General features: G+C 47.6%; 2 protein-coding genes and 2 long non-coding RNA genes across 4 annotated transcripts; 2 read left to right on the top strand and 2 right to left on the bottom strand.

The window, feature by feature from the left end:
• Window positions 1-1,616: 1,616 nt before the first annotated feature.
• Window positions 1,617-2,784, top strand: LOC135818996 (uncharacterized). The gene is made up of 2 exons (XR_010553857.1): window positions 1,617-1,785; window positions 2,221-2,784. It is a non-coding gene; the product is annotated as an uncharacterized LOC135818996 (long non-coding RNA).
• Window positions 2,785-8,906: 6,122 nt separating this feature from the next.
• Window positions 8,907-10,437, bottom strand: LOC135818995 (uncharacterized). The gene is made up of 3 exons (XR_010553856.1): window positions 10,281-10,437; window positions 9,650-9,916; window positions 8,907-9,316 (listed from the first exon to the last, which is right to left on the bottom strand). It is a non-coding gene; the product is annotated as an uncharacterized LOC135818995 (long non-coding RNA).
• Window positions 10,438-16,212: 5,775 nt separating this feature from the next.
• Window positions 16,213-20,376, top strand: LOC135820282 (uncharacterized). The gene has a single exon (XM_065333599.1). The coding sequence runs from the start codon at window positions 16,213-16,215 to the stop codon at window positions 20,374-20,376; it is 4,164 nt and encodes a 1,387-aa protein (XP_065189671.1).
• A 619-nt stretch (window positions 20,377-20,995) lies between these two features.
• Window positions 20,996-21,967, bottom strand: LOC135820281 (craniofacial development protein 2-like). The gene has a single exon (XM_065333597.1). The coding sequence runs from the start codon at window positions 21,965-21,967 to the stop codon at window positions 20,996-20,998; it is 972 nt and encodes a 323-aa protein (XP_065189669.1).
• Window positions 21,968-24,809: the final 2,842 nt, after the last annotated feature.

Genomic DNA, 24,809 nt, shown 5'->3' with positions numbered 1-24,809 from the left:
CAGTTTGGCCAACTGTTGTTCTCTGGCCTCAGCAGCTTGCATCTGCGCTGCGACTAACTTAGTGAGAGCAGCAACTCCAGAGAGTTCGGCTTGGCCATCGCCATCCGACATTTCGAAACAGGTTGGACACGAACAAAATGCAAATTTGAAAATTCCGGCCTGCGCGCAACACAACGAGGTACAAACACAGGGTACAAAAAACCAACAAAACAGGTACTAGAATATGTTCACTGCGCCATGTGATGTCTGCCTTCACAGTCATGCACAAACACTCAAGGACACAGGTTGAGGTTTGGAATAATACAATTAGATACAAGTGTGAAGAAGAAAGGTAAGAACAGACAACCAGGTCAAGCCAAGCATGCACTTCAGGCGACTAGTCCAAGATGGCGCATGCTGGTTGTGACGTAATACACAGGCAAAATATATGACGTAATAGTCACGTGATAAGACATGAGCATCATATCACATCAGGCGTTTGGGGATTTTTTTAATGCGAGGAGAGTTTCACCCCGGCGTTATTATTTTTGAATTGTATCACCCATGCTTTGTGTTTGCAATCATTTAGTATAAATCTGTAATGTACGTGCTTGTAAAAAAACGGCGAGGAGACAATAGTTTGATAATGGCCACCAGTAAAACAAGCTAAATCCACATCTGTGTATATGTTATTCGTCCAAGGTAAAACGTTAGAGACGATGTGCGATAAAGCGATGAAAATAGAAAGAAATAGCGTCCTGATTTGTGCGTGAAGTGTGTGGGTTACAGTGAGGGCTGCGTCCCACCCGCCTGTGTGGATTCACGGGAAGTGCTTCTTACCAAGCCTGAGGAAAAGGTGGACCGGTCTCTGCTGGGATTACGACTACACTATGGCTCAGTGGTTAGAGCATCGCTAGCTACAAACAAGGGTCCCTGGTTCGTTCCCTGGTGTGGACGGTCAATTTTTACTTCAGACAGTTCACGTTTGGGTATTTCATACAAATCGTTTTAATTTGCATAAACAAAGTACACGCAAATGTCGATTCAGCTTGACTTGATTGCTGATATGTACTTTTCGTACACCTTATAGGCTATTCATACTACGTTACAATACGCGTCACGTTTTGAAATACGACGTAGTGGCAGACGTCGTTTTCGAGCAGGTGCATTCACACAGCCACGCACACGCTGCTCGTACAGCTGTGTGTACAGCTTCTTTTGGACACAAACTGCTGGGAACGACAGAACCAAACTCGGTACAGGGGTCTGGATACGTCGTTTACATTTTCGTATCAGGGGTACGATTTTCCAGCCACGTTCTATGTTGTCATGGCTATCCGGACGAAAACGTCACGTACGCCACATTTTGGGCGTAGTGTGAATGGCCCATCACTCATAGTTCCGACACTAATCACAGACGATAGATACCCTTGGCAGCATAAGTTTGTATAAATATTATTGATACATTTCTTCGTAGGCCATGCCATTTGAGCAACACACATAATGCGATCAGGATACACAGTCCGCGTATTAAACTAATACAAGTCGGACATGAAAAGTACGATTTAACTGGATGATGTTTGTTGATCGTGCCTGGTATAAAAGGTCGCATGGGACCTTGATAACAGTGTGTTTTTTGTTCGTTAAGCATCATCTGCTCTTTTTGCTGGTCACGGGCTGAATTGTTGAACTGAAGTTTAAAGATGGAAGCCCAACGGAAGCCATCCAGTACTCGACTATGTAAGTATGTCAACACCGAGCGAGGATGCAAGTTCGGAGAAAGATGTCACTTTCGCCATCCAAGAGGTACGTTTAACTTTGTCGGAAAATCAAAGTAACTCATTTTATTCAGGGGGAATTTGTATTTGAATGATGATCCCAAGGGTTTCTTTCTAACTGAGGTCAGAAGCGAATAGCAATTAAAAAATGAGTTAGGATCGCAAACCAGCAGACAAAGAGGAGGCAATGAACCAATTCGACCAGATTGATGATTGAAATTGCATGTGTTACCTCTTGTACTACGATGGCATTTTAACGAATTATATTGAAGCCTTTTTTTGGGATTAATAAAATTATTATAGCACTGATTAGTTCTCGATCGACAGTTGGGAATTTCAAAACTTTTCACGATATTTCACAATATTTCACGTTCTAAATTTTCACATATCCAGATCGACGGTTGGGAATTGTTAATTTCAAAACTTCGATTACTTTTCACGTTCTAAATTGTCTCATATCCAGGAGATACTTTTACGCAGAAGGAATCCCGAGCTGTGCAACCTCGCTACAAAATTGCGCCGCAGCACCATACAAGCCGCCGCCCTACCACGAGGAATTCTCGGCAGCTTCACCGAAGAGACAGAAGAGTTCAACATCGACATCAGGAAGCTGAGCCAAAAGTGGAAGTGGTAGAGAACCGGGATGAAGACACGGTGGATCCCCAAAATCTCACGCGGGAACAGTACACGCTTGCGCAACAGCACCCGTTTCCGTTTGGCTTTCCACCGCCAGTACCAAATTGGTCCGTGCTAAGCCATGAAGAGCCGATGGATGAGTCTCCATAGTATTGTCCAGCCAAGTTGTGCAACCTTCATTCGTGTGTTCGTCGAAACATTGTGTTTCAGGGTTAAGGACCCATCGGTACATATTGTCCGTAAACCTTAATTTTGTTCTCAGTCTTGGTCAGTCTTGGTTGATTATAGAATTTAGTTTTCGTAATTCTCAACGACACTGCGTGTCCTGTAAACTTTCATTTTGTACTCAGTCTTGGTTACATCAAAATAAAATTAGTTTTCGTATTCTCTACTTTCGGTGGCTTGGAGTGGTTCGGGTTTGTGAATTGTAAGCGGGCATCTCATGTATTGCCGACTGCCGCGTTTAAAATTAACCACATATCAATCCCACAACTGTGCACAGCACGGACCATTAGAAGGATCCGTTTTGACGGTTTGTGATTTATGCTGCATGTACAATGGGAAAAGGGTATCCAGCGGTGAGCGATTCAGTGCCCAAAAATAGATATTATGTAGCTTCGAGGTTGAAAGACCACCAATTCTCTATATGAGAATGCTCCTGATCCTGAGGTGCGTGATACTTTGCCGGAAAATCTAAAGAACTTATTTCATTGCAACCACCTTCCACTACATATTATAAAATTTTAGTTTTCGTAATTATCAACGGCACTTAGTTCTCAGTCTTGGTTGAATAAAATTAAAATAAGTTACTCTAGTTTCGGTAGGTTTGAGTGGTTCGGATTTGTGGGGTAATTGTAAGCGGGCATCTTATGTGTTGCCGTCTGTCTGCGTATAAAATTAACCACATATCCAGCCCACAATTGTGCCCAGCACGGACCATTGAATGGAAAGATGTAAACTAAAACAAACTTTGGTTTTGCCGATTAGTGAATTCTGCTGCATGTACAATGGGGAAAAGGTATCCAGCGGTGAGCGATGCATTGCCCAAAAATAGATATATTTTACCCTCGAGGTTGAAAGACCACCAATTCTCTATATGAGGATGATCCTGATCCTGAGGTGTGTGAAATTTTGCCGGAAAATCTAAATTACTTATTGACACACAAAATAGAGTGGAAAGGCTGTGTTAGCTATAACGTGAAGTTACACGCATCGGAGCGATCATCAGACAGCAGCATTCACTATCGAATTCTCTACATATCTCCGCGAAGACCACGCGTCATTTCCACATCAGAAACAGGAAGCCGGACAAAAAAGAATATGTGGTAGAAGAGAACCGGGATGAACATAAGGTAGACCCAGCGAATCTCACGCGCTGACAGTACGCTCAAGCGCAACAATATCCGTTTCCGCTTTCCACAGCCTGTACCGAAGTGGTCCGTGCTCAGCCATGAAGAGCCGATGGATGAGTCTCCCTAGTATAGTCAGGCCATGTAGTGCTACTCTCTTTCGTAATGTAAACAAAGTTAACTACATATTCAAATAGCCAACAGTTCTGCACAGCACAGACCATTGGATGGGCCGATATCAGCTGTTCGCCTTCTTTTTGCCGGTTTGTGGATTATGCTGCAGGTAAAAAGCCGAATTCAGCTGTGTGCGACCTAGTGGTTTAAAACAGACACAGGTTTGCGGCTGTCAATGAGCATGGGAAGCCTCTTGATTGGAGGTTGGAGAAAGATGTGCATCTTTGATCATGTTTGAGTGCTAACTGCAACCTATAAGACAATACTGTATTCATGCAATTTAAAACGCCAGAGACAATAAAATAAAACGATGAAAATATCAAGAATTAGTGTAGAGAAAAATTGGATCCAGACAACACTCATCAGTAATCGTCGTTGTCGTCGTCGTTATAGTTAAGGACACTAAAACAAAATTGAACTATTATAGAAATCCTAAGTTAGACAAATAGCACCACGAACAACGGCAGTGATATTTACAAGTGTGAATTTTAGAATGTGAGAGCGATCACGATTGTGGTTGTATGAGGAGCGCACGAAAAGGTTTGAAAAAGATGTGTATTTTGATTGAAATCTATGATGTAATTGCAATGACAAATTGCAATGAAAGTTACCATATACTATGTTTAGCAATCATATATCATGGATATCTTGAGTAAAAACAGATGAAACCGAAGTGCTGTATGAGCAACTGCGGACCCCTTTAATTGTATAGTCAGACAGTGCGACCAATATGAACAAAAATGACCCGAGGCGTGATAGCACACCTATTTTCATTTTTTTGTGCCAATGGTTACGAATGTGAAATATTAAGACTCGGGTGGCCACCCAGTTGTTGATTGATAAGAATTAATACGAACCAAAACACAGGTTATGCAACAATGTCCAATAACATCACTATTTACTTTACAATCAGCTCATGCGATAACATTGCACGACACTGACCAACGGTACTGATGTTCTACACGTCACCGTCAACCAGCTGTAGCACATCTTGAATGAGCAATCCAACAGCCTTCCAAATTGGCACTTACCTTACCCACTTTGGAATTAGCACCAGTATCCATTTGATTCCATGTGCATTCCACGTTGAAAGGCCGTTGGTTAGCGCTATCCAGCCGTGCTCAAGTAGACTTTCAGGCCGTGGAATGTGTCAATACTACTTGTCAGCTGTGTGCTAGATTGTGCACGTTTGACTGTTAAAAACTGGTTTAGTTGGTGAACTGGATCGCATAACTTGTGCCCACAGTTTCAGCCTTACAACATACATCTAGCTCATTATCCACATACCCTTTGCGTCTCTGTTGCTCGTGACATGCTATCAAACCTGCTCTTTCTTCACGGAGTTGTTGCCGTTTCTTTTACTTCTCTTTCCTGTTCTGTTCTAATCCTTGCCTATTCTATCGCCTTGGATTAGCTTTCACCAAATCTCTTCAGATTGGCCGGTGTTTTGCCCTTGAGTCATGAGATTTTGTAATAAACAGATAAAAGCCCACGCACACACATGCGCCATCGCACCGATCTCCAGGCGCAATAGTTAGCTATATGTATACTCTACAGATACGCCTCACACCAGGAAAATTTTGAGCAGAGGCTGTCCGCTGAGCTGAATACCAGCTAGACAGGCAAACCCGCGGCAGAACAAAAAAACTAACCACAAACACTCGATCAATGCGGCGTCAAAACTCAAATCCATTGAGAATTATAAAACCGAGAATAAAGAAGACGAAGGTGAGCCCTAGCATTCGTTGACAAAGCGGCAGTTTACGGGAATACGTTAGTACCGTTTTCATGACTATATCTCTCCATCACAGCGACTTGCACGTTGTGGAGCCCGTCACTGTGAAACGGCGAGAGATGACAGCTATTGACGACGAGGGGGTTGCCTTTCGGGGATTGCCACCCGTCCATCTACAAGTGCGTAACACCTCCATCACAGCACAATCATGGTGTAGACACCACGAATCAGTACCACAGCATTCCTTGGCTTTAGCTAATCCGGTTCTGGAATACAGACAAAGTCCGGATAAGACTGATCTACAGAGTAGGCAACGGCTGCACAGCCGAGAGTGTAACCTACTGTCATGTCTATCCTTGCCCTGGTATCCTGCCCTGGGCGGTATGCGCTCTTCTTCAGTCAAATGTGAGCGCGCTGAAAACCCAGGTAATGCCTCGTAGAGTAACCACACAAACATAAAGCTACCGAACCTAGAGAAGAATAAAAAAATATTTTTTAAGTCAATACATAGAACAAAAGGAAGGTTTTCGACAACGAGGTGCCGAAGGGTCCTTCACCCCAAAAAATGGACAACAACACCAGAAGAGATGGCACTATATGGCCTGAACATACGTGCCACGCCTGTATTGGTGGCGGGAAGCCGAGCCTAAAATGGTTACTGCTGTTGCTGTGAATTCTGGCTTGTGTTATCGTGTTTCTGTTGCATGCTCTTGTTGTGTGTGCTGCTCCTGTGGACGATGCATTAGTTGGTTCTGCTGCCGTGCATTATCAGAGCGAGGCTGCACAGCTCGGGCTCGCTTGGGCTCCGCCTTACAAACGTCTCCTGGAGATACTGGGCGAGGAGACAAAAATTTGACAAAAACACGAGAAGAGATGGCACTATAAAGACAATACTCTGACATTCGGTTATCATGACTCATCCATAGGCTCTTCGTAGCTGAGCACGTGCCACGCCGATACCGGTGGCGAGAAGCCGAACTCAAATGGATGCTGCTGGTGCTGTGAAAATAGGTCTTGCAGATGCTTGAGATCTGTCGGTTCTGGCTTGTGATGTCGTGTTTCTGCTGCAAGATTTTGTTGTGTGTGCTGCTGCTGTGGATGATGCATTGAGTGGTTCTGCTGCAGTGCATGCTCGCAGCGAGGCTGCACAGCTCGGGCTCGCTTGGCCTCAGGCTTATAATCGTCTCCTGGAGGAAATAGTCGAGGAGACAAGAAACGTTAGTATTGAAATGTTGTCATCAGTAGTCTCAACGTCACAGGGGTCGGGAGATACGAGTCAAATGTATAGAATCAGAATGTGTACAAAAAAACTAACACAAGGTTTCATAATACACATCACGGCACGTAGGATTACACATCGAATGCTTAAAATTAAACTTTGCAGACTGAAAGGGATGAAAAACGTCATCAGCATGTGTACAATGATCGTACTTACCCTCGTCCCCACTCTCTGGCCCGGTATCCCTAGCGTACCACCTTATCTTTCGTCCCGCGCGAATTCCGTCATGCAGCCTCCGTATTCGCCCTTCATCTGTGGCGATCAATTCTCTTTCCATTGTACGTCTGTTGTTGACGAGACTGTCGGAACACGCAACGGTTTTTCTTTGGTCTCCAGGAACTGTGGATTAGGGGCCGGATGCAATGCCACCTCCGCTAGCGGGGCAACTATACATGGCCTGCCCCGCCGTTCTCTGAAAACTGCAACTGCGTGAAAATGATAATAAAATTGAATTTAGCAATCGTGTTAGAATGAGTCCTCATAATATCTATTTTTTTTAAATATGCCTCTCGATAAATTTACTCTTTGTGCAAACATCATACTTGTAATAGAAGATCGAGGTCTCAACCATCCATACAATTTCACATATCCAATCAGGAATATAAATTGATACTGCTATGGCTGTATGAATGGGTATTGCAGATGATTGAGATCTATGGGTTCTGGCTTGTGCTGTTGTGTTTCCGCTGCATGCTCTTGCTGTGTGTACTCCAGTTGTGGATTACGCGTTGCATGGTTCTGCTGCAGTGCATTCCCACAGCAAGGCCGCACAGCTAGGGCTCGCTTGGCCTCAGGCTGATAATCGTCTCCTGGAGATAATAGGGGGAGACAAAAACCTTGGTATTGAAATGACGATTGTAAAACGACCTCATCAACAGTCTCATCGTCACAGGGGAGATACGATTCAAATATATAGAATCAGAATCAGAATATTTACTAAACAACTAAAACCAGATATCATCATGCACATCACGGCATGTAAGGTTTATTTAAGCCTCTTATACTGGCAATCAAAGAACATGATTTTACTGGCCTTCTGCAACAACTAAAGAAAAACAAAACAAGGATGTAGGATTACACATAAAATGCTTGAACATTACAGACTAACGGGAATCAACAAAAAAGACATCAGCATGAGTCCAACGTCCAACGTCCAACATAAAATGCTTGAACATTACAGACTGACGGGAATCAACAAAAAAGACATCAGCATGAGTCCAACGCTCGTACTTACCCTCGCTCTCGTTCTCTGTCCCCATATACCAAACGTGCCATCTGAACTGGCGAGAATTCCGTGATACAGCCTTCGTATTCGTATTTCATCCGTCATGATCAATTCGCTTTGCAATCTACATGTATTGTGGACGAGACTGTTTGAATTCGGAACTGTCGATTTAACTGTCTCCGGGAACTCCGTACGAGGGGCAATGCCAACTTTTCTACATGGCCTGCCCCGCCTGTTTCTGAAATCTGCTACTGCGTTGAAATTTAAAGTAGCAACCATTAATGATGTTTCAATGAGCCCTAAACAGTATCTACTTAATTATTATGATTCTCGATATTTATATCTACTCTTGGTGCAAACATCATAATAAAACATGGAAATCTCCACCATCCATGCAATTTCACACACCCAATCAGGAACACATATTATAATTATACTACCAAACGTTATAGTTGCATGGATGCTTGCGATCTTAAATTTGTTAAAAATTAATATTACTTCTGCGCTCAGCTATATGGGAACGAGTTTAGTTATTTGACTGTTTTCTGAATTTGACCACTTTGTCGCGGGTCTGATCTTCTCACCTCCAACGGCTTAGAAGCTGCACCTGCGCCTTCACCCAAGAGGGTGGTGACATTCATGCGGATGCGGAAAATGCGAAGCATGGATATTTAAACGCAGTCGCGCTGAAAAACCCAGGTAATGCCACCGTAGAATACTCACACAAACATGAAGCTACCGAACCTACAGTGGAACAAAAACTAATTTTTTTGACAATACTTAACAAAATGAAGGTTTTCGGCAACTTGTTGCCGAAGGGTCCTTAACCCATATAAGCTGACAAAAACACGAGAATAGATTGCACTATAATGGACAACACTGAAACATCTGGCTATGGTGACTCATCCATAGGCTCTTCGTAGCTGATCACGTGCCACGCCGGTACTGGCGGCGGGAAGCCAAACCGCTGTTGCTGTATGTATAGTTCCTGCAGAATCTTCAGATCTGTGGGCTCTGGCTTATGCTGTTGTGTTGTCGCTGCATGGTCTTGTTGTGTGTACTGCTGCAGTGGATTATGCGGTGCGTGGTCCTGCTGCATTGCATTTTCACAGCGTGGCTGCAAAGCTCGGGCTCGCTTGGCCTCTGGCTGATACTCGTCTCCTGGAGATAATAGGCGGGGAGACAAAACCCTTAGTATTGAAATCACGATTGTAAAATTGCCTCATCAGCAGTCTCAACTTCACAGGGGACATACGATTCAAATGTATAGAATCAGAATAATTACAAAAAAAATAGAAGATGTCATCATACACATCATGGCAAGTTAGATTTTTTTAATCCTCTTATACGGGAAATCAAAGAACATGATTTTACTTGCCTGATGCAAAAACAAAAGCAAAAGCAAAACAAAGCAAGCACGTCGGATGACACAAGAAATTCTTGAACTGACATCAACAAGAAAATCATCAGCATGAGTGCAATGCTCGCACTTACCCTCGCTCTCACTCTCTGTCCCCGTATCTCTAGCGTGCCACCTTATCTTTCGAGTGGCGCGAATTCCACGATACAGCCTTCGTATTCGCATTTCATCCGTCGTGATCAATTCGCTGTCCAAGGTACGTGTATTATTGACGAAACTGTCTGAATTCGCAACCGTCGATTTACCTCTGGTCTCTGGGAACTCCGTGCGAGGGGCTGGTGGCAACGCCACCCTTTGTACTGACTCTGCTTTACATGGCCTGCCCCGGCTTTGTCTGAAATCTGGAATTGCGTTAAAATGATAATAGAATTGAAAGTAGCAACCATAAATGATGTTAGAATGAGCCCTCACCGTATCTATATTTTTTATGCCTCTCGATATGTGTGTCTACTCTTTGTGCAAACATCAAATAAAAGATCGAGGTCTCAACAATACATGCAGTTTCACACATTCAATGAGGAAGACACATAGCCTAATGAAAGTTTCAGTTGAATTCTCCTTTGCGTGGATTTTGCGATCTTGAATTTGTTTTAAAAATTTATTCGCTTCCGAACTCGGTTATCAGCAAACGAGATTGATGAATATTTAACCTAAGCACATCCCCCCCACAAGATTAATTAAATTGTAATGGAAGGTCATACGTACCTCTCGGATGATAAAACCGACATCTCTTCCCGAACTTGCAACCTCGCCGGGTGTTAAAATTACGGCAAAGTGGGACTTGCGATGGCTGCCGTTGTCCTTCCATCTTGAAAAAAAACAGTTCCACCACGTAACCAACTCGAAGAGCAGAGGGTCCTTACACAACAATTTTTTCTAGGTCCTTCCAGACCTTTTATACCCCGCACGATCTACGTTCGTTGACTTACACTGTGCATACCCTGTCCGACTTGTATTTCTCTACAACGTCGAATGCGTACCCAGACTCGAACACAGGTATTGTTCAATTAACGTATACAACTGGAAATAGTTCGATGCATGTATACATACCTAACCTAACGTAAGCTGACTGAGTGGCTGGAAGGCAAGAATACTAAAACCCGAATCTTACAGGCATGGCAAGGTTCCACCATTTAAATTGTTCTCTATTCCTTTTTAATACACTCTTGCTACCATTCTTAGACTATCCCCATCAGATAAATGAAAAAACGTAGCCGGCAGGACCTATCCAGAAGTGAGAACAAAAGTGGAGGGCGGGTGGGAAACTACAATAAAACGAGACAGAACACGATGAAGAGAAAAGTTTGAGAACACTAACAAAAACAGCTTACGCAGTCCTGGTGCCGTAACTAAGGTGAAAATGCTGGCAAAAAATACGTTTTTTGTTTCATTCACTAGGCACTGCCAACGTAAGATAGCACTTTCTGACCTGCACCGCTCTATCTTCTTCTTATTCTTTGTTTTTGGTGCCGTGACACCGAGATCTCAGGTCGGCAGAGTCATCAATGCCCCACCATCAATGCTGGGTTTCCGTACAGCGCCTGCTTATCAGTAGTCACGTTTGCCCTAGTCTTCGTACCATTGTCGCTCCATATTATTTTCGAGCTCGTTATGTGATCATAGTAAAAATAAAAAAGAATTAAAAAAAAGGTGCGGCACAATAGTAGCACGTAGCTATTCGATTCAGAGGGAGAATTCGATGGTCCGATCCGAAAGTCAGGAGTGCCCGACACAAACGCCGTCTAAGAGAAAGAACATTGACCAACATTGGTGTTAATACGGATACTAATGAAGTGGTGTATGCAAGAACTGAGTCGAGTGCATCAACATGACATGTTCGTAGTCACGTATTTATTGCACTTGCCATCTTTGAGCCACACACATTGTGAGGAAGGTCTTTTAGGGTCCTGGAATCGTGGTTTGACGGTGTAGTCCAATTGTCGTGCTAGTATCGTCGTCGACATGCATCAACATTCACAAAGGTCCTTCACAGCCGAGGCTCTTAGCTCGTGCTTGCCTTGGTTGTGCTCTCCGTCCCCTCCTATGTCGATCATAATAACTTAAACCCTTCTAAGCTGGAAGGCTGGAAGAGGGCCCATCCAAGATTTGCTTGAGCTGTTAGCCAGCTAGTTGTAGAACGTCGGAACAATCGGTCATGGTCATGTAATGTTATCGCATGAGCTGATTGTTTTGTAATTGGTGGTGTTTGTGGAAATTATAACTTAATTTGTATTTTTGTTCATACTTTTTTAAAGACCCAACTCGCAACAAACGGACAGTCCTTAACTACATCACGTACAAGAAATTGTCAACATTTTCACGCAGGCCTAATTACTATATTATTAGTTTTGAATTGTATCACCCCATGCTTTGTGTTCGCAATCATTTAGTATAAATCTGTAATGCACGTGCTTGTAAAAAAGGGCGAGGAGACAATAGTTTGATAATGGCCACCAGTAAAACAAGCTAAATCCACATTTGTGTATACGTTATTCGTACAATGTAAAACGTTAGAGACAATGTGCAATAAAACGATGAAAATAGAAAGAAATAGCGTGCTAACTTGTGCGTGAAGTGTGTGGGTTACAGTGAGGGCAGCGTCCCACCGGCCTGTGTGGATTCACGGGAAGTCTGAGTTACGAAGGCTGAAGAAAAAGTTGACCTGTCTCTGCTGGGATGACGAATACACCGTGGCTCAGTGGTTAGAGCATCGCTAGCTACAAGCAAGGATCCCTGGTGCGTGTCCTGGTGTGGACAGTCAATTTTTACTTCAGACTGTTCCCGTTTGTGTATTTCAGACAAACCGTTTTAATTCCCGTATCTATGCAGAAAACGTTACTTCAGTAACGTCTGGCGCTAGCCAGGGTCCACACAGCTTTAATTTGGTATTTGTGTGTGTGTTTATTTGTTTGTTTGTTTGTTTGTGTCACGCCTGGCGCTATCCGTATCTGACGGCAAAAAAGCATAGGATGTTATAAATTTTTCAATTCTCCTATTTTTTCAGGCATATCCTGGGATTCGAACCCGCACTATCGCCCTACATGCATTCCCCCATACACTTCGCATTCATACCCATTCTTCCAAGTTGCTTCACGTTATTATGTATATAATAACACATGGTACGGAGGGCATTATGGCTGATTTATGCCATAGTGCGTAGCCCGAGGTCGTGTACCGTAGCCCAAGGGCCGCAGGCCCGCGGGCTACGGTGCACGACCGAGGGCTACGCACTAGGGCATGCAATCAGCCAAAATGCACGACGCACCATGTGTTTATTATAGTTCATACATGCCACGTGCCTAGTTCTAGACAAAATAAGGTAAACATGGTCAAGGGAGGAGGAAGGTTCCAATCAGCTGTCATATGAATGAAGGGTCGAACAAGATCGGAAGGAGCTTTCTCCGTGGAATGATAGAACGTTTTTGTGTCAGATTTACTTGCAGTTCCAGGAATATGTCTTTGCATTTTGGTGTTAGTGTTGCCTGTTGGGCGGTACGAAAGTTAGCTGATTCGCTGCTGCTTTGGAGTTAACGTTGACCGCAAACATCCTTGACCAAGTGGCACTAGTAAATAGACTAGCTTTGAGAGTACATTGTAAGTGTTCTTTTTCGAAACAATGATACTTTTTCACACAAATGTACATCTGAGATTTTGTTCGCATTGCTTTCTGTTTACTTGAGGTCCATATGTACACTGGACAATCATGTAGCTAGGTACATTTGAAGTATATGTACATGTAGATGTAACTGTATATTTTGTAGGAGTTCGAGATTCAATCTGATCCCTTCCAGATAGGTAACTTTGTGATGCATGTTCACCTGTCGACTTATTATTATTATTATTTGCCTCTCCGCGTTTGCATCAGGGTGTGTTACTACAAAAATCAACAAATCGACATAATACACATCCACCCCTAGCATTCGCTCAGGCCGCTCAACAAGTCAAAAGACAATAAGGACAAGAGAAAGCGAGGGAAGGGTCACAGAGCAGCGGGGTCGAAGGCAGGAAAAAAGAAACAGGAGGCAAAGGATATTGAAGAAATATATCAGATTGTCCATTGAATTCACCATACATCATGTCATGTTCCGTTTGGGCAAATCTGGGCATTCCTCTGCAGGCTCAGGTGCGGAAAAGCTGCCGCCATACTGCTCTGTCCTCTGTCAGGTCCCTGATGTGTGAGAGATCTTTATCCGTCTGCAGCTTCATTCCCTTTGTTGCGAGGTCCGTTCTCAGTATTGTCGGGAGTGTGGAAGGCGGCCGGCCACGGAATTTTTTCTCCTCCTTTGTTTGCCGGAAGTATGATGTCATAGCCATTTGTGCTGGGGACTCCTTGTCCAGTCTGCAGATGTGACCGAGTAGTCGCATCCGAGCAGCTTTAACCAGGACAGTTAGGGGCTGTGTCTCTGTTCTGCGGTGGAGGTCATCGTTGCTGATTATCTGTGGGTAGCGGATACCCACAACAACTCTCAGGTGTCTCCGATATGTCGAGTCAAGAGTACACAGCTGAGAGTCTGAGAGGCCCCATGTGCCTGCGTTGTACATCAGCAGAGGCTTGATGAAGGCTTCGTAGAGCCTCACCCGTAGCTTTTCGGAGACCAGATGTCCGCGTGACCACAATGGCCACATCTTGTTGAATGTGCCCGAAGCAATCTGGATTCGGCGTGCGACATCCTCTTTGTCTCCAATAAGGGATCCAAGCTTGCGTGTGCGCCTCCACTCTTCCTCCACTCGGTCCTTCTTCCTCTGGATAGTAGTGCGTTCTGTTTTGGCTTGGTTAACTTTCAGGTCCCAGTCCGCGAGGCAGTCGCCAACAATAGGAAGGATCGAGTCCAGGTACTCAGAACTGGTGCTGACGAAGTCCACATCATCGGCATAACCTAGGGACGGCGGCAGGTTGAGGGTGATGTCTAGATTAGGTCGAGGTGGAATACAGGAGAAAACATGGCGCAGTGCAGTCTCGAGGTAGATGATGAATAACACGGGTGACAGCGAGTCACCTTGTGGGGTGCCAGATGTTGTTGCAAATGGTCGGCTTTGGGTATTTTTGATGCGTGCTGATAGTGTTGTATCTGAAACCAGGAGCTGGACCAGGCGCACCTCATCTGGCTCCAGGAATGACCGCAACACATTGACGAGTTTCCGGCGACTAATAGTGTCAAAGGCGCGAGACATATCGATACCCAGAATACTTATACTGGACTGCAGGTGCTGGCAGCGTGCAGCGATCCATCGATGAGCCCATACTACATCTGTAGTGCTTCTATTCGGTCTGAACCCACTCTGCATTTGCGATACATAAGCTTGAACTCGGGGGGTTATTCGTGCTAGAACCACTAAAGAAAGTACCTTGCGCAGGGCATTGAGCAGAACAATGGGTCTCAGACTACTTCCCGGGCCTCTTGGTTTTCCTGGCTTCTGCAGCGGGATTAACTCGCCACTGCCAAGTGTCAGGTGTTGTCCTGTCTCAACGCACATGGTGTACAGTTCGGCAAGATATGTGAAAAGGCTGTCAGGCGCATATTTGAATAGTTCTGCTGGGAGTTTGTCTGGCCCAGGTGACTTGTTGTTCTTTAGCCGTGCTGCTGCTCTCCTCACTTCGATCGTCGCGATTGGCTTTTCCATTTCGCCCATGTTATAGTCAGCCATGCTCAGTCTCTCTTGGTCGCTATTTGAGAGAGCAGCGTGGAAGTGCTCTGCTATCTTTTCAGCCATTTCCTCAGGTTGGACTATTAGCCGGCCATCTTGGTCAGCCACAACGGCCTGCTTGGTTCTGTTCTTGTGTAGCTGTTGTACAGCTCTGAACATTCGGGCATCATCCTTCAGCTGTTCGATCTCTGATACTTTTCTGTCTAGGTCTGCAGATGCACATTCCTTGGCTCTACGTCGCAGTTGGTGCGAGACTTGGTTTCTCTCCTCACGGAGTTTCTTCTGGTGGGTGTCCTGAGCGTTCATCGTGCGGAGTCGCAGATTTTTCATCTTTTCCGAGAGTTCTTCCATCACCGTATCCCAACCGTGTCTATAACGCCGTGTCAGCTTCAGTTCTCCCGCAGCTGCCAATCCCGAGGCATGCATCATTCCTGCAACTGAAGTCCAGCCTTCATCAAGGTGTTCCTTGATGATGAATACAGTCTTAGTCTTACTCTTAGATCCATGCTGCTGAAGGTGACAATTACTCCTCTGGTTAGAACAATAACTTGGCGACATGTCACGTGCATACAGTGTTAGGTCTAGCCATGAATGATACCCAATAGCATAAATCGTCATTGTGTACTGTTGCCGACTGGCCCTTTGCATTTCCCGCTGTCATGCTTGCGGTCCGTTGTTTCATACATAGCTAGCTAGCTGGCTTTCCAAGCTGCGTCGCGTTATCATGGTTATGTTCTGCTGTACGTGCAGTCTGCGCTGCGTACCGTGCGGGTACGATTTAGTTCCGGTTTAGGTCAAGCAGTACTACTACTACTACGAGTAGTTCCGAGATCATGGCTTTTTTTTCAGTTCTCTTTTTTCCTTGTAGACAAATGTAAGCTAAATAAAACGTCTTGGTTGTGTGGCCGCTTGGGTTGGGTCACAGGGGCTTTGCCATCATTCCACTACAGTTTCTGGTGCCGAAACCCGGGACTGCGGGGAGGAACTAAGGATGGCGAAAGCAGAAGGCGCGTTGCGCGCATTTAGTGGCCAGGAGGACTTGGAAGAGTTCTGGCAGAAGTTCCAGGTCGTGGGAAAAATTCAGAAATGGAGCACAGGCAAGGAGCGAATGGCGCATGTGCCTCTGTATCTATCTGGCGATGCCTTTACGGTGTGGAGACAAATGGCTACTGCGGATCAGGAGGACGAGGATAAGGTGAAGGCACGGCTTGAGGAGTCGTTCGCCTGCTCGTCGAGGGAGGCGTACTCCCAGTTTGTGCGACGTCGGAAGCGGGAAGATGAAACTGTTGATGTTTATGCATCTGACTTGCGCCTTTTGTTGACGCGTAGTGGCCACAAGGAAGCAGCAGATGGAAAAGACCCGGTGCTCGTCGAGCAGTTCTTGTCAGGTCTGCCTCGTCGATTTGCAAATCAGCTGCGCCTCAGTGCGGCGGCTAGTGGGGATCCCACGATGACACAGCTGACGAAGCAAGCACGTGCTCTCCTTGCAGTGGCGGATGAGCCTGGTGTCAGCGCGTCTGCCGTAGGACCTGAGCCAGGAGACAGCAGAGTATGCTACCTGTGCGGAGAAACTGGCCACCTGAGGAGGGACTGCCCCAAGAAGAAGAAGGTGCAGTGTTTCAGATGTAAGCGATTTGGTCACATCAAGAGGCACTGTCCTGAGGCCAAATCCGAAGGACAAGTGAGTGGCAGGAATCCTGGTGCAGGTGCCAATGCATTTGCAGTATCACCAGATGTCGCTGCTGCAGAGTGCGAAGATGATGCATGTCTTGCCCTCGTTGCCAGGCGTCGTGGTGGCCTGCCGAAAGTCTTCGTGTCGGTCAATGGAGAGCGGACCAGGCTGAAGGCAGCCATTGACTCTTGCTCGAGTCGCTCCCTAGTGTCTTCTGCTGCGGTGCGTACACTGTCTGTGCCTGTCTGCAAGCCGTCGGGTGAGGACATGATCACGGCTATTAACGGCAACTCACTCGATATCACTGGCACTGTGGAGCTGACTGTCTCCCGTGATGACAACAATGTGTACCTGCCGAAAATCAAGGCCAAGTTTCTGGTAGTTGATTCTCTGGACGTGGTTCGCTCTGACATGCTGATTGGTCTTGACGTGATCTCATCGGCCGGTGGTGTTGCTCTGGAGTATTCAGAGAGTGACGGCCAGCTAACTGGTGCTGTGTTCGGAACGAGGCCAGTCGTGGCTGCAGTCGAGAGTAAGATCAGCAATGAAGAGCACTTGCCACGCCACGTTCAGGTCCGACAGGATGGAGACAAGGTCACGTTGGAGATGAGTGACTGTGAAGTGATGTTCGACCCCGAGAAAGGCTTCTGGGAAGTCACTTGGAAATGGTGCGACGGAGCTGCTCCAAGTTCACCTATCGGTACAGGCATCGGCGAGTATTCCCGCCAAGGATTATCGGATGATCAGGAGGTGAAGTTCGTCACCGAGGTCCAAAACTGGATTGATCAAGGATGGCTAGTTCCTTATGACGAAGGCTCGCACGGCGAGATTGGCGGTGTTTTGCCTCTGCTGGCAGTGTGTCAAGAGCACAAAGTGTCCACTCCGGTCCGCCCCTGTCTGGATTATCGCGCGCTGAACAGTCTCATTGTGTCTCATCCGGGCCTGGATGCACCAGCATGTGAAGAGAAGCTTCGGAAATGGCGCCAGTGCGGCGATGCTATGGATATCCTGGATATTCGGAAGGCCTTCCTGAACGTGCGTGTACAGCCTGCCTTGCAGCGGTTTCAGGTGGTGGCTTGGAAAGGTCAGAAGTTTGTCATGCAGCGCATGGGGTTCGGCCTTTCAATCGCACCAAAAGTCATGGATGCTATTGTCCGGTGGGTTACGAAGGACTTTCCGGCAACTGACAACTATGTGGATGACATCCTGACACCACGCCATCAGACCAAGGAGCTGGCTGCCTCTCTGCAACGGTATGGTCTACCAACGAAGCCGCCTGTGAAGCTTGAGGAGGCGTGCGTGCTTGGCCTGAAGATTGATGCTGAGGGAGACCAGCTGCGATGGGATCGTCGTGACCCGACATCCATTGATATTCCTGCTGTGCTGACGAAGCGTAGCATCTTTCGCTGGTGTGGCGCCCTGACGGCGCATTATCCTGTGTGTCGCTGGCTGCGGCCGATGTCAAGCTGGCTCCGTCGTTTGGCCTGTCTGACTGATGCATGGGATGAGCCGGTTCCAGAAGAGTTGCAGGTGTTGTGTCGTGACGTCATGGCTCGGGTGCTGAAGGAAGACCCAGTTCATGGTGCTTGGAGCGTTCCAAGCGGCGAGGAACACTCCTGGAAGATCTGGTGTGATGCCTCGAGTATCGCCTATGGCGTGGCCCTGGAAGTCGACGGCCGAGTGGTAGAGGACCAATGCTGGCTGAGACTGAAGAACGACACTCGCCACATCAACCTATCAGAGCTCGAGGCGGTCATCAAGGGCCTGAGTTTGGCGGTTGAGTGGAATGTGCGCAAGGTGAAGGTCTTGACCGACTCCAAGACCGTTCATGGCTGGCTGAGCTCGCTTTTCGGCCACTTGAAGCGAATCAAAGTCAGTGGGCTGAACAAGGTGGTGGTTCACCGGCGACTCCAAATCATCGATGACTTGATCAAAGCGGCTGACCTCAGCGTTGATCTGGAGTGGGTTCCATCTGCCAGCAACAAGGCAGACGAGCTGACTAGAGTTCCTGAGAAGCTCGTCCAGTACTGGAAAGGTCAGTCAGGCGTCGGCGAGTTTGACGTCGGCGTGTCTGGTGCCTGCATCGATCCATCTGCTCTTGGCCCTGTGTCGCTCCAAGAGATAGCCAGCGAACAGGAAAGTGATGCGGCCATCACAGCGGTGATTGCAGCGAAGACAGCTGAACAGGAAGTTGTCGCTGCTGGCTACAAGAAGATCCAGAATCAACTCTGTGTTGTCGACGGTGTCCTGATGAGGAGCTTCAAGGTGCCGACTGGTGAAGAAGAAGTCGTTCCAGTAGTCCCAGAGTCTCTGGAGGAGAGAGTGTTGCGCGCAGCCCATCTTCAGACTGGACACGCCGGTTGGGAGGGAACCTGGCGGTTTCTGCAATGCCGGTGCTTCTTTCCCTCAATGGCAGCAAAGTGCCAGGACTTTGTTGGCAAGTGTCAGGCCTGTGCTGTTGCCAGTCCGCAGCGTGGCGAGAGTGTTCCAGCTACGAGGTCTGCCATGCCATCTGGTCCGTGGAACACCGTGTTCATCGACACCATGGAGCTCGGCGGCAGTCGTGATGGCAGGTTCCACTGCGTCCTGGTGTGTGTGGACGCATTTACCAAATGGACTGAAGTCGTTCCGTTGCCCCGGCACGATGCACGAAGTGTTGCTGATGCCTTTCTGTCCATCTGTGCCCGGTGGGGCCCACCAGAGATTGTGCGCTGCGACAACGGCACCGAGTTTGTCAACGCTATCATGTCGGCTTTGTTTGCGGCGTTTGGAGTTCGAGTGCAGCATGGTGCAGTTCGTCACCCGCAGAGTCAAGGCACGGTAGAGAGGTTCAATCGTACGCTCCTCACTTTGATTCGGAAGGTGTTGGAGGAAGAGGATGATTGGAAAGCGGCTCTTGATCTGCTGCTATTCAAGTACCGTGTACGCCCGCATAGTGTCACTCGAATCAGCCCGGCCGAGGCGATGTATGGCTGGAAGCCGAAGCGCCTGGTGGTGGAGAGGTCCGGCAGCGAGCTATCTGAGAGCGCTTGGGTGGACAAGCTGAAGATGCAGACGGCCCGGGTGTGGGATTATTTAGACGGCCAGTTATCGCAAGCTGACTCCATCGATGAATCGAGATCTCGTGTCGCTTGTCCCTATCAGCCCGGAGATCCAGTACTGTTGCGACGCCAGGACCGACGGCAGAAGCGCCAGCCTCCCTACGAGCGTGGTTGGGTGGTCGAGGCAGTGGTGGCATCCTCAACGGTCGTCGTTGCGCACGGTCGCGGTGGCACGAAGATCGTGAATGTTGATCTGTTGAAGATGGATCCAGGCGAGGCTGAGTCAGAGTCAACGGAAGTCGACCAGGTGGAGGCCAGTTCTAGCAGCAATGGCGAACTGCCCATTGCCTTTGACCTGCCGATTGCTGAAGATGATCAGCCAGTTGGACGAAGCCTCCGGAATCGAGATACATTGAGAGCCCCAAGGAGGTATGCTCCGTGAGTGTGGAGCTGATGGTGTGCAGTAGTTCATTTGTTCTGTGGTTCTATTATTCTAGGTTGTGTTCCTAAATGCTATAGGTTTTTCCTTTCACAGCGTTTCGAGTGTATTCCGGTCTTTGCTCGTAAAGAGACTTGTCACCTGGTGGAGGTGTGATGATGAATACAGTCTTAGTCTTACTCTTAGATCCATGCTGCTGAAGGTGACAATTACTCCTCTGGTTAGAACAATAACTTGGCGACATGTCACGTGCATACAGTGTTAGGTCTAGCCATGAATGATACCCAATAGCATAAATCGTCATTGTGTACTGTTGCCGACTGGCCCTTTGCATTTCCCGCTGTCATGCTTGCGGTCCGTTGTTTCATACATAGCTAGCTAGCTGGCTTTCCAAGCTGCGTCGCGTTATCATGGTTATGTTCTGCTGTACGTGCAGTCTGCGCTGCGTACCGTGCGGGTACGATTTAGTTCCGGTTTAGGTCAAGCAGTACTACTACTACTACGAGTAGTTCCGAGATCATGGCTTTTTTTTCAGTTCTCTTTTTTCCTTGTAGACAAATGTAAGCTAAATAAAACGTCTTGGTTGTGTGGCCGCTTGGGTTGGGTCACAGGGGCTTTGCCATCATTCCACTACATCCTTCTCCAGGGGAGGTAGTGTTGTAACATGCTTTTCAACTTGGTCCCGATAGCGCTGTCTTCTCTCTGCGCTGGCTGTCAACTGCTGCACATCCATTTTCTTCCGACTGTCTTGCGGGGTATGCTTTCTCGGTGACGTTAGGACGTAGAATTTTGGTAGGTCAAAGGTTGCAATCACCAAGCGGTGATCGCTACAGGTAGACGTTCCAGCATATGACCGTGCATTCAGAAGAAGGCTCTTCTGGGAATTTTGGCACAGTACGAAATCGATTTGATTATACACCTTGACCGTGATTCCTGATGCTAATCTCCGAGTCATTGACCATGTTGTGGTATGACATGCTCTGTGCTGAAAAGCTGTGTTGGCAGCAAATAGTTGATGGGACCCACAGAATTCTGCCAAAGCAAGACCAGTGTAGTTTCGTCGTCCGCGTCCATGCTGGCCAATGCAGCCGAATGCTGTACTAGGTCTGCCCAGTTTAGCGTTAAAATCCCCAGCTACAAACAGTAGACTGGATGACGATTCAATATCTGTGAGCGCCCTCTCAAGACTGTCGTAAAACTCCTCCAAATAGTCATGCGACGTCGCAACAAGTCCCGACGTCGGCGCGTAGACGTTCACTACGGAAATGACGCTTTTAGCTACTTTGAATTGCGCTACTGCGACTCGGTCGGAAACCACCCAGTGACGAACAAATTTGTCCGACAGACGCCGTGACACAACGAAACCGAGCCCGTAGTGACGGCTCGTTGAAGGAAGCAGCAGCAAGCGGTAGCCGTCCTGACAATAGTCGACCCCCTCCGGCGCTTTCGTCTCCTGCAAGCAGCAAACGTCCAGCTTGTAGTTTTTCGCGTCCTCGATAATTTGGTGTTGTTTACTCCGAGAACTTAGTCCACGCACATTGAAGCAGGCCAAGTTGAATTTATTCAGGCCTTTGAAACCTCTATTCCCACTCATTGTCCGTTACCGACTCTGTCCGTTACCGACTCTGTCCGTTACCGACTCTGTCCGTTACCGACTCTGTCCGTTACCGACTCTGTCCGTTGAACGTTTAGACCAATATCATCCCCAGCAAGAAGCAGGAGATGGAGAGAAGAGTCACCCGTCTCTCAAACCAAACAACCTGTCGACTTGTTCGTCTCAATTGACTTGAATTTAGTAATGCATGTAATGCATGTAGTGACATGCTGTGTGTTATTGTCACGTTGTTATAAATTACTTCTCCTATGTCAACATTCCTCGTAAAATATAATTGTTTTGGACGGTGCACGTAAGTAGTTTCGTTTTGTGTGGTGTGTGCGAGTGCATGTGGTGTCCTTAGGAATGGTCCCACGTGTTCTATGTGCGCTGGAGTGCTGCCAATTATGTTGCAGGTCACTGCCCAAAAGGCATGGCTTGGTGCATATTTGGCAGTGCACCAGCATACGTAGTTTTTTTTTTTTTTTTCATGGTCAGCTTTTGGCACCTACATGTATGATCAGGGGATGGCCCACGCCTGGTAAAAAAAACAAAAACAAAAAAAACCAAAAAAAAAACAATGAGAAGTAGCGTACAAATCGTGTACAGACTAAACAGACTATGGATTCGAACATAACAGAGTGGAAAACCGGAATCCGAGAAAACGATAACATGCAAAATCATGAAAAAGGGGGGGGGGGGGGTACTGAAGCAGAACAGTAGCCAAACACACCACGGATAGTTACCGAAAGCACTCTGCAGCAGCAAGGACCACAGAAGCATCAGAGTCAATGACTCTCTGGCGGGCATCCTGAGACCGTGGCCTGCGGTGACCACGGAGGCTGGCATTGGAGGCACGAACAAGAGAAAAGGAAACCCTTGACCTAATAAAGGCAAGAAGTGAGCGTACGTAGTACGCCTGGGGTCATTCCTAATGGGCATGGGTACGCCGTACCCGGGCATTATCGTCTGATAGTGCCCTGGTACGGTGCTGCTCTGATTGGCCAAATGCTAGCAACGGCCTGCCAACAGGCACGTGACATGTATGAACTTGCGTTTGAAAGCCCTATTTGAATATTGCGGGCAGCTGTATGTGGCCAGCTGTGTTTGATGGTACGGTACGGGAGACGGTGTCGTATTACCCTCGATCGTACCTGTCCGGAAGGCAGAGGTACGTACGACTTTGCGAACCAACCTCCTGGCAGCCGTGAAGTCTTTCAAGGATGGTGCTGGAGCAGAGCTTGAGCTGCAATTGACCCTAGCTTCGGAGAAGGGGGCCTCCAGCTGGCTGACTTGCCGCCCTCTAGCCATCCATGGATTTCGTTTGTCCAAGGCGGAGTTTCGCGATGCCCTCTGTCTCCGGTACGGGTGGACACCAGCACGCCTGCCATCAGGATGCGTCTGTGGCCACGGTAACTTTGACGTCACCCATGCTTTGTCCTGCAGTACTGGGGGATTCCCCAGTATTCGACACAATGAAATTCGAGACCTCACGGCTGATGTTCTGCGTCAGGTCACGCATGGTGTGTGCACAGAACCGATGCTGCAGCCAGTCACCGGAGAGAAATTCCGGCTTCTGTCCACAACGACCGCTGATCAGGCTCGTCTTGATGTTGCCGCCAACGGAATCTGGGGTGGCCGATTTGAGCGCACCTTTCTTGATATAAGGGTTTTCAACCCCTACGCTGCCTCAAATCGCGCTGCCTCAGTTTCCTCAGTGTATGCACGTCATGAAAAGGAGAAACGCCGGAGATATGAGCAGCGTCTGCTTGAGGTTGACCGCGCCACGTTCGTGCCAGTAGTGCTGTCAGCCACTGGTGGCACTAGCAAGTGTGCATCGGCCCTGTTCAAGCGTCTTGCCAGCATGCTATCTGACAAGCTGAAGGAGCCGTACTCCGTGACGATGGCATGGCTTCGCTGCAAGCTAAGCTTTGCATTAGTCCGAGCTAGCGTGATGTGCCTTCGTGGGGCAAGATCAGTATTGCAGACATGCAATCTAGCCTGGATCGATTGAGTAGCTGGGGAGAACAATGGCGAATTCGCTTTGAGCCGACAAAGTCGCAGCTGCTGCATATTGGCCACCACCGCAACCCCTGGCCACTCCCAGACCTAACGTTCGGAGCCCATGATATTCCCTGTGGGGACGAGCTGAAGCTTCTGGGAGTGACCTTCGACAGCAAACTCACCTTCAGACGCCACCTCCGCAATGTTTCTCTTCGTGCCGTAGCCCGACTAGGATTTCTGCGTCGAGCATCAAGTTTCCTTGGTCGTGAAGGACGCTTGACACTTGGCTTGACAACGTACAGAGGCTTCGTACGCCCTGTACTCGAATACGCACCATTGACATGGATGGGCGCAGCCAACTCTCACCTGCAAAGTCTCGACCGAGTACAGCGGAAGGCCCTTGCTATCATTGGTCCTGACGCCTTGCTGCAGAGCCTAGCTGCCCGCCGCCAAGTGTACGCTCTCACGTACATGTACAAGCTAATGTGCCTTCAAGACCATCCAGATCTCTCTGCGCTCGTGCCGCCTCGCCAGGAAGCTAGCCTCGTCCCGCGGACAAGGTCGCAGCTCCGTGTCCGCCACCAGCATCAGCTACAAGCAGTGCTCCTCCCTACGGCCCCCAACTTTCTCCAGAGCTCGTTCCCATATGGTGTAGTGGATGAATGGAACAGGCTTCCGCAAGACATGTTTCCGGATCCGATGCCCAGTTGAAGTCTCTCCAATCCTTCAAGACGAAGGTCCATCGCCACTTGCGTCAAAAGAATTGGCTTTGGGCTACGGACTCCCTGTGAGGCTATGCACCCGTCAATGAGCAACTACCCTTGTCCATCATCTCTTT

The sequence above is a fragment of the Sycon ciliatum genome, chromosome 6 (genome assembly GCF_964019385.1).
Source record: "Sycon ciliatum chromosome 6, ocSycCili1.1, whole genome shotgun sequence".
Lineage (NCBI taxonomy): Eukaryota > Metazoa > Porifera > Calcarea > Leucosolenida > Sycettidae > Sycon > Sycon ciliatum.
The sequence above is the reverse complement of the archived record's forward strand: the minus strand, read 5'-3'. Positions and strand labels throughout refer to the sequence as shown.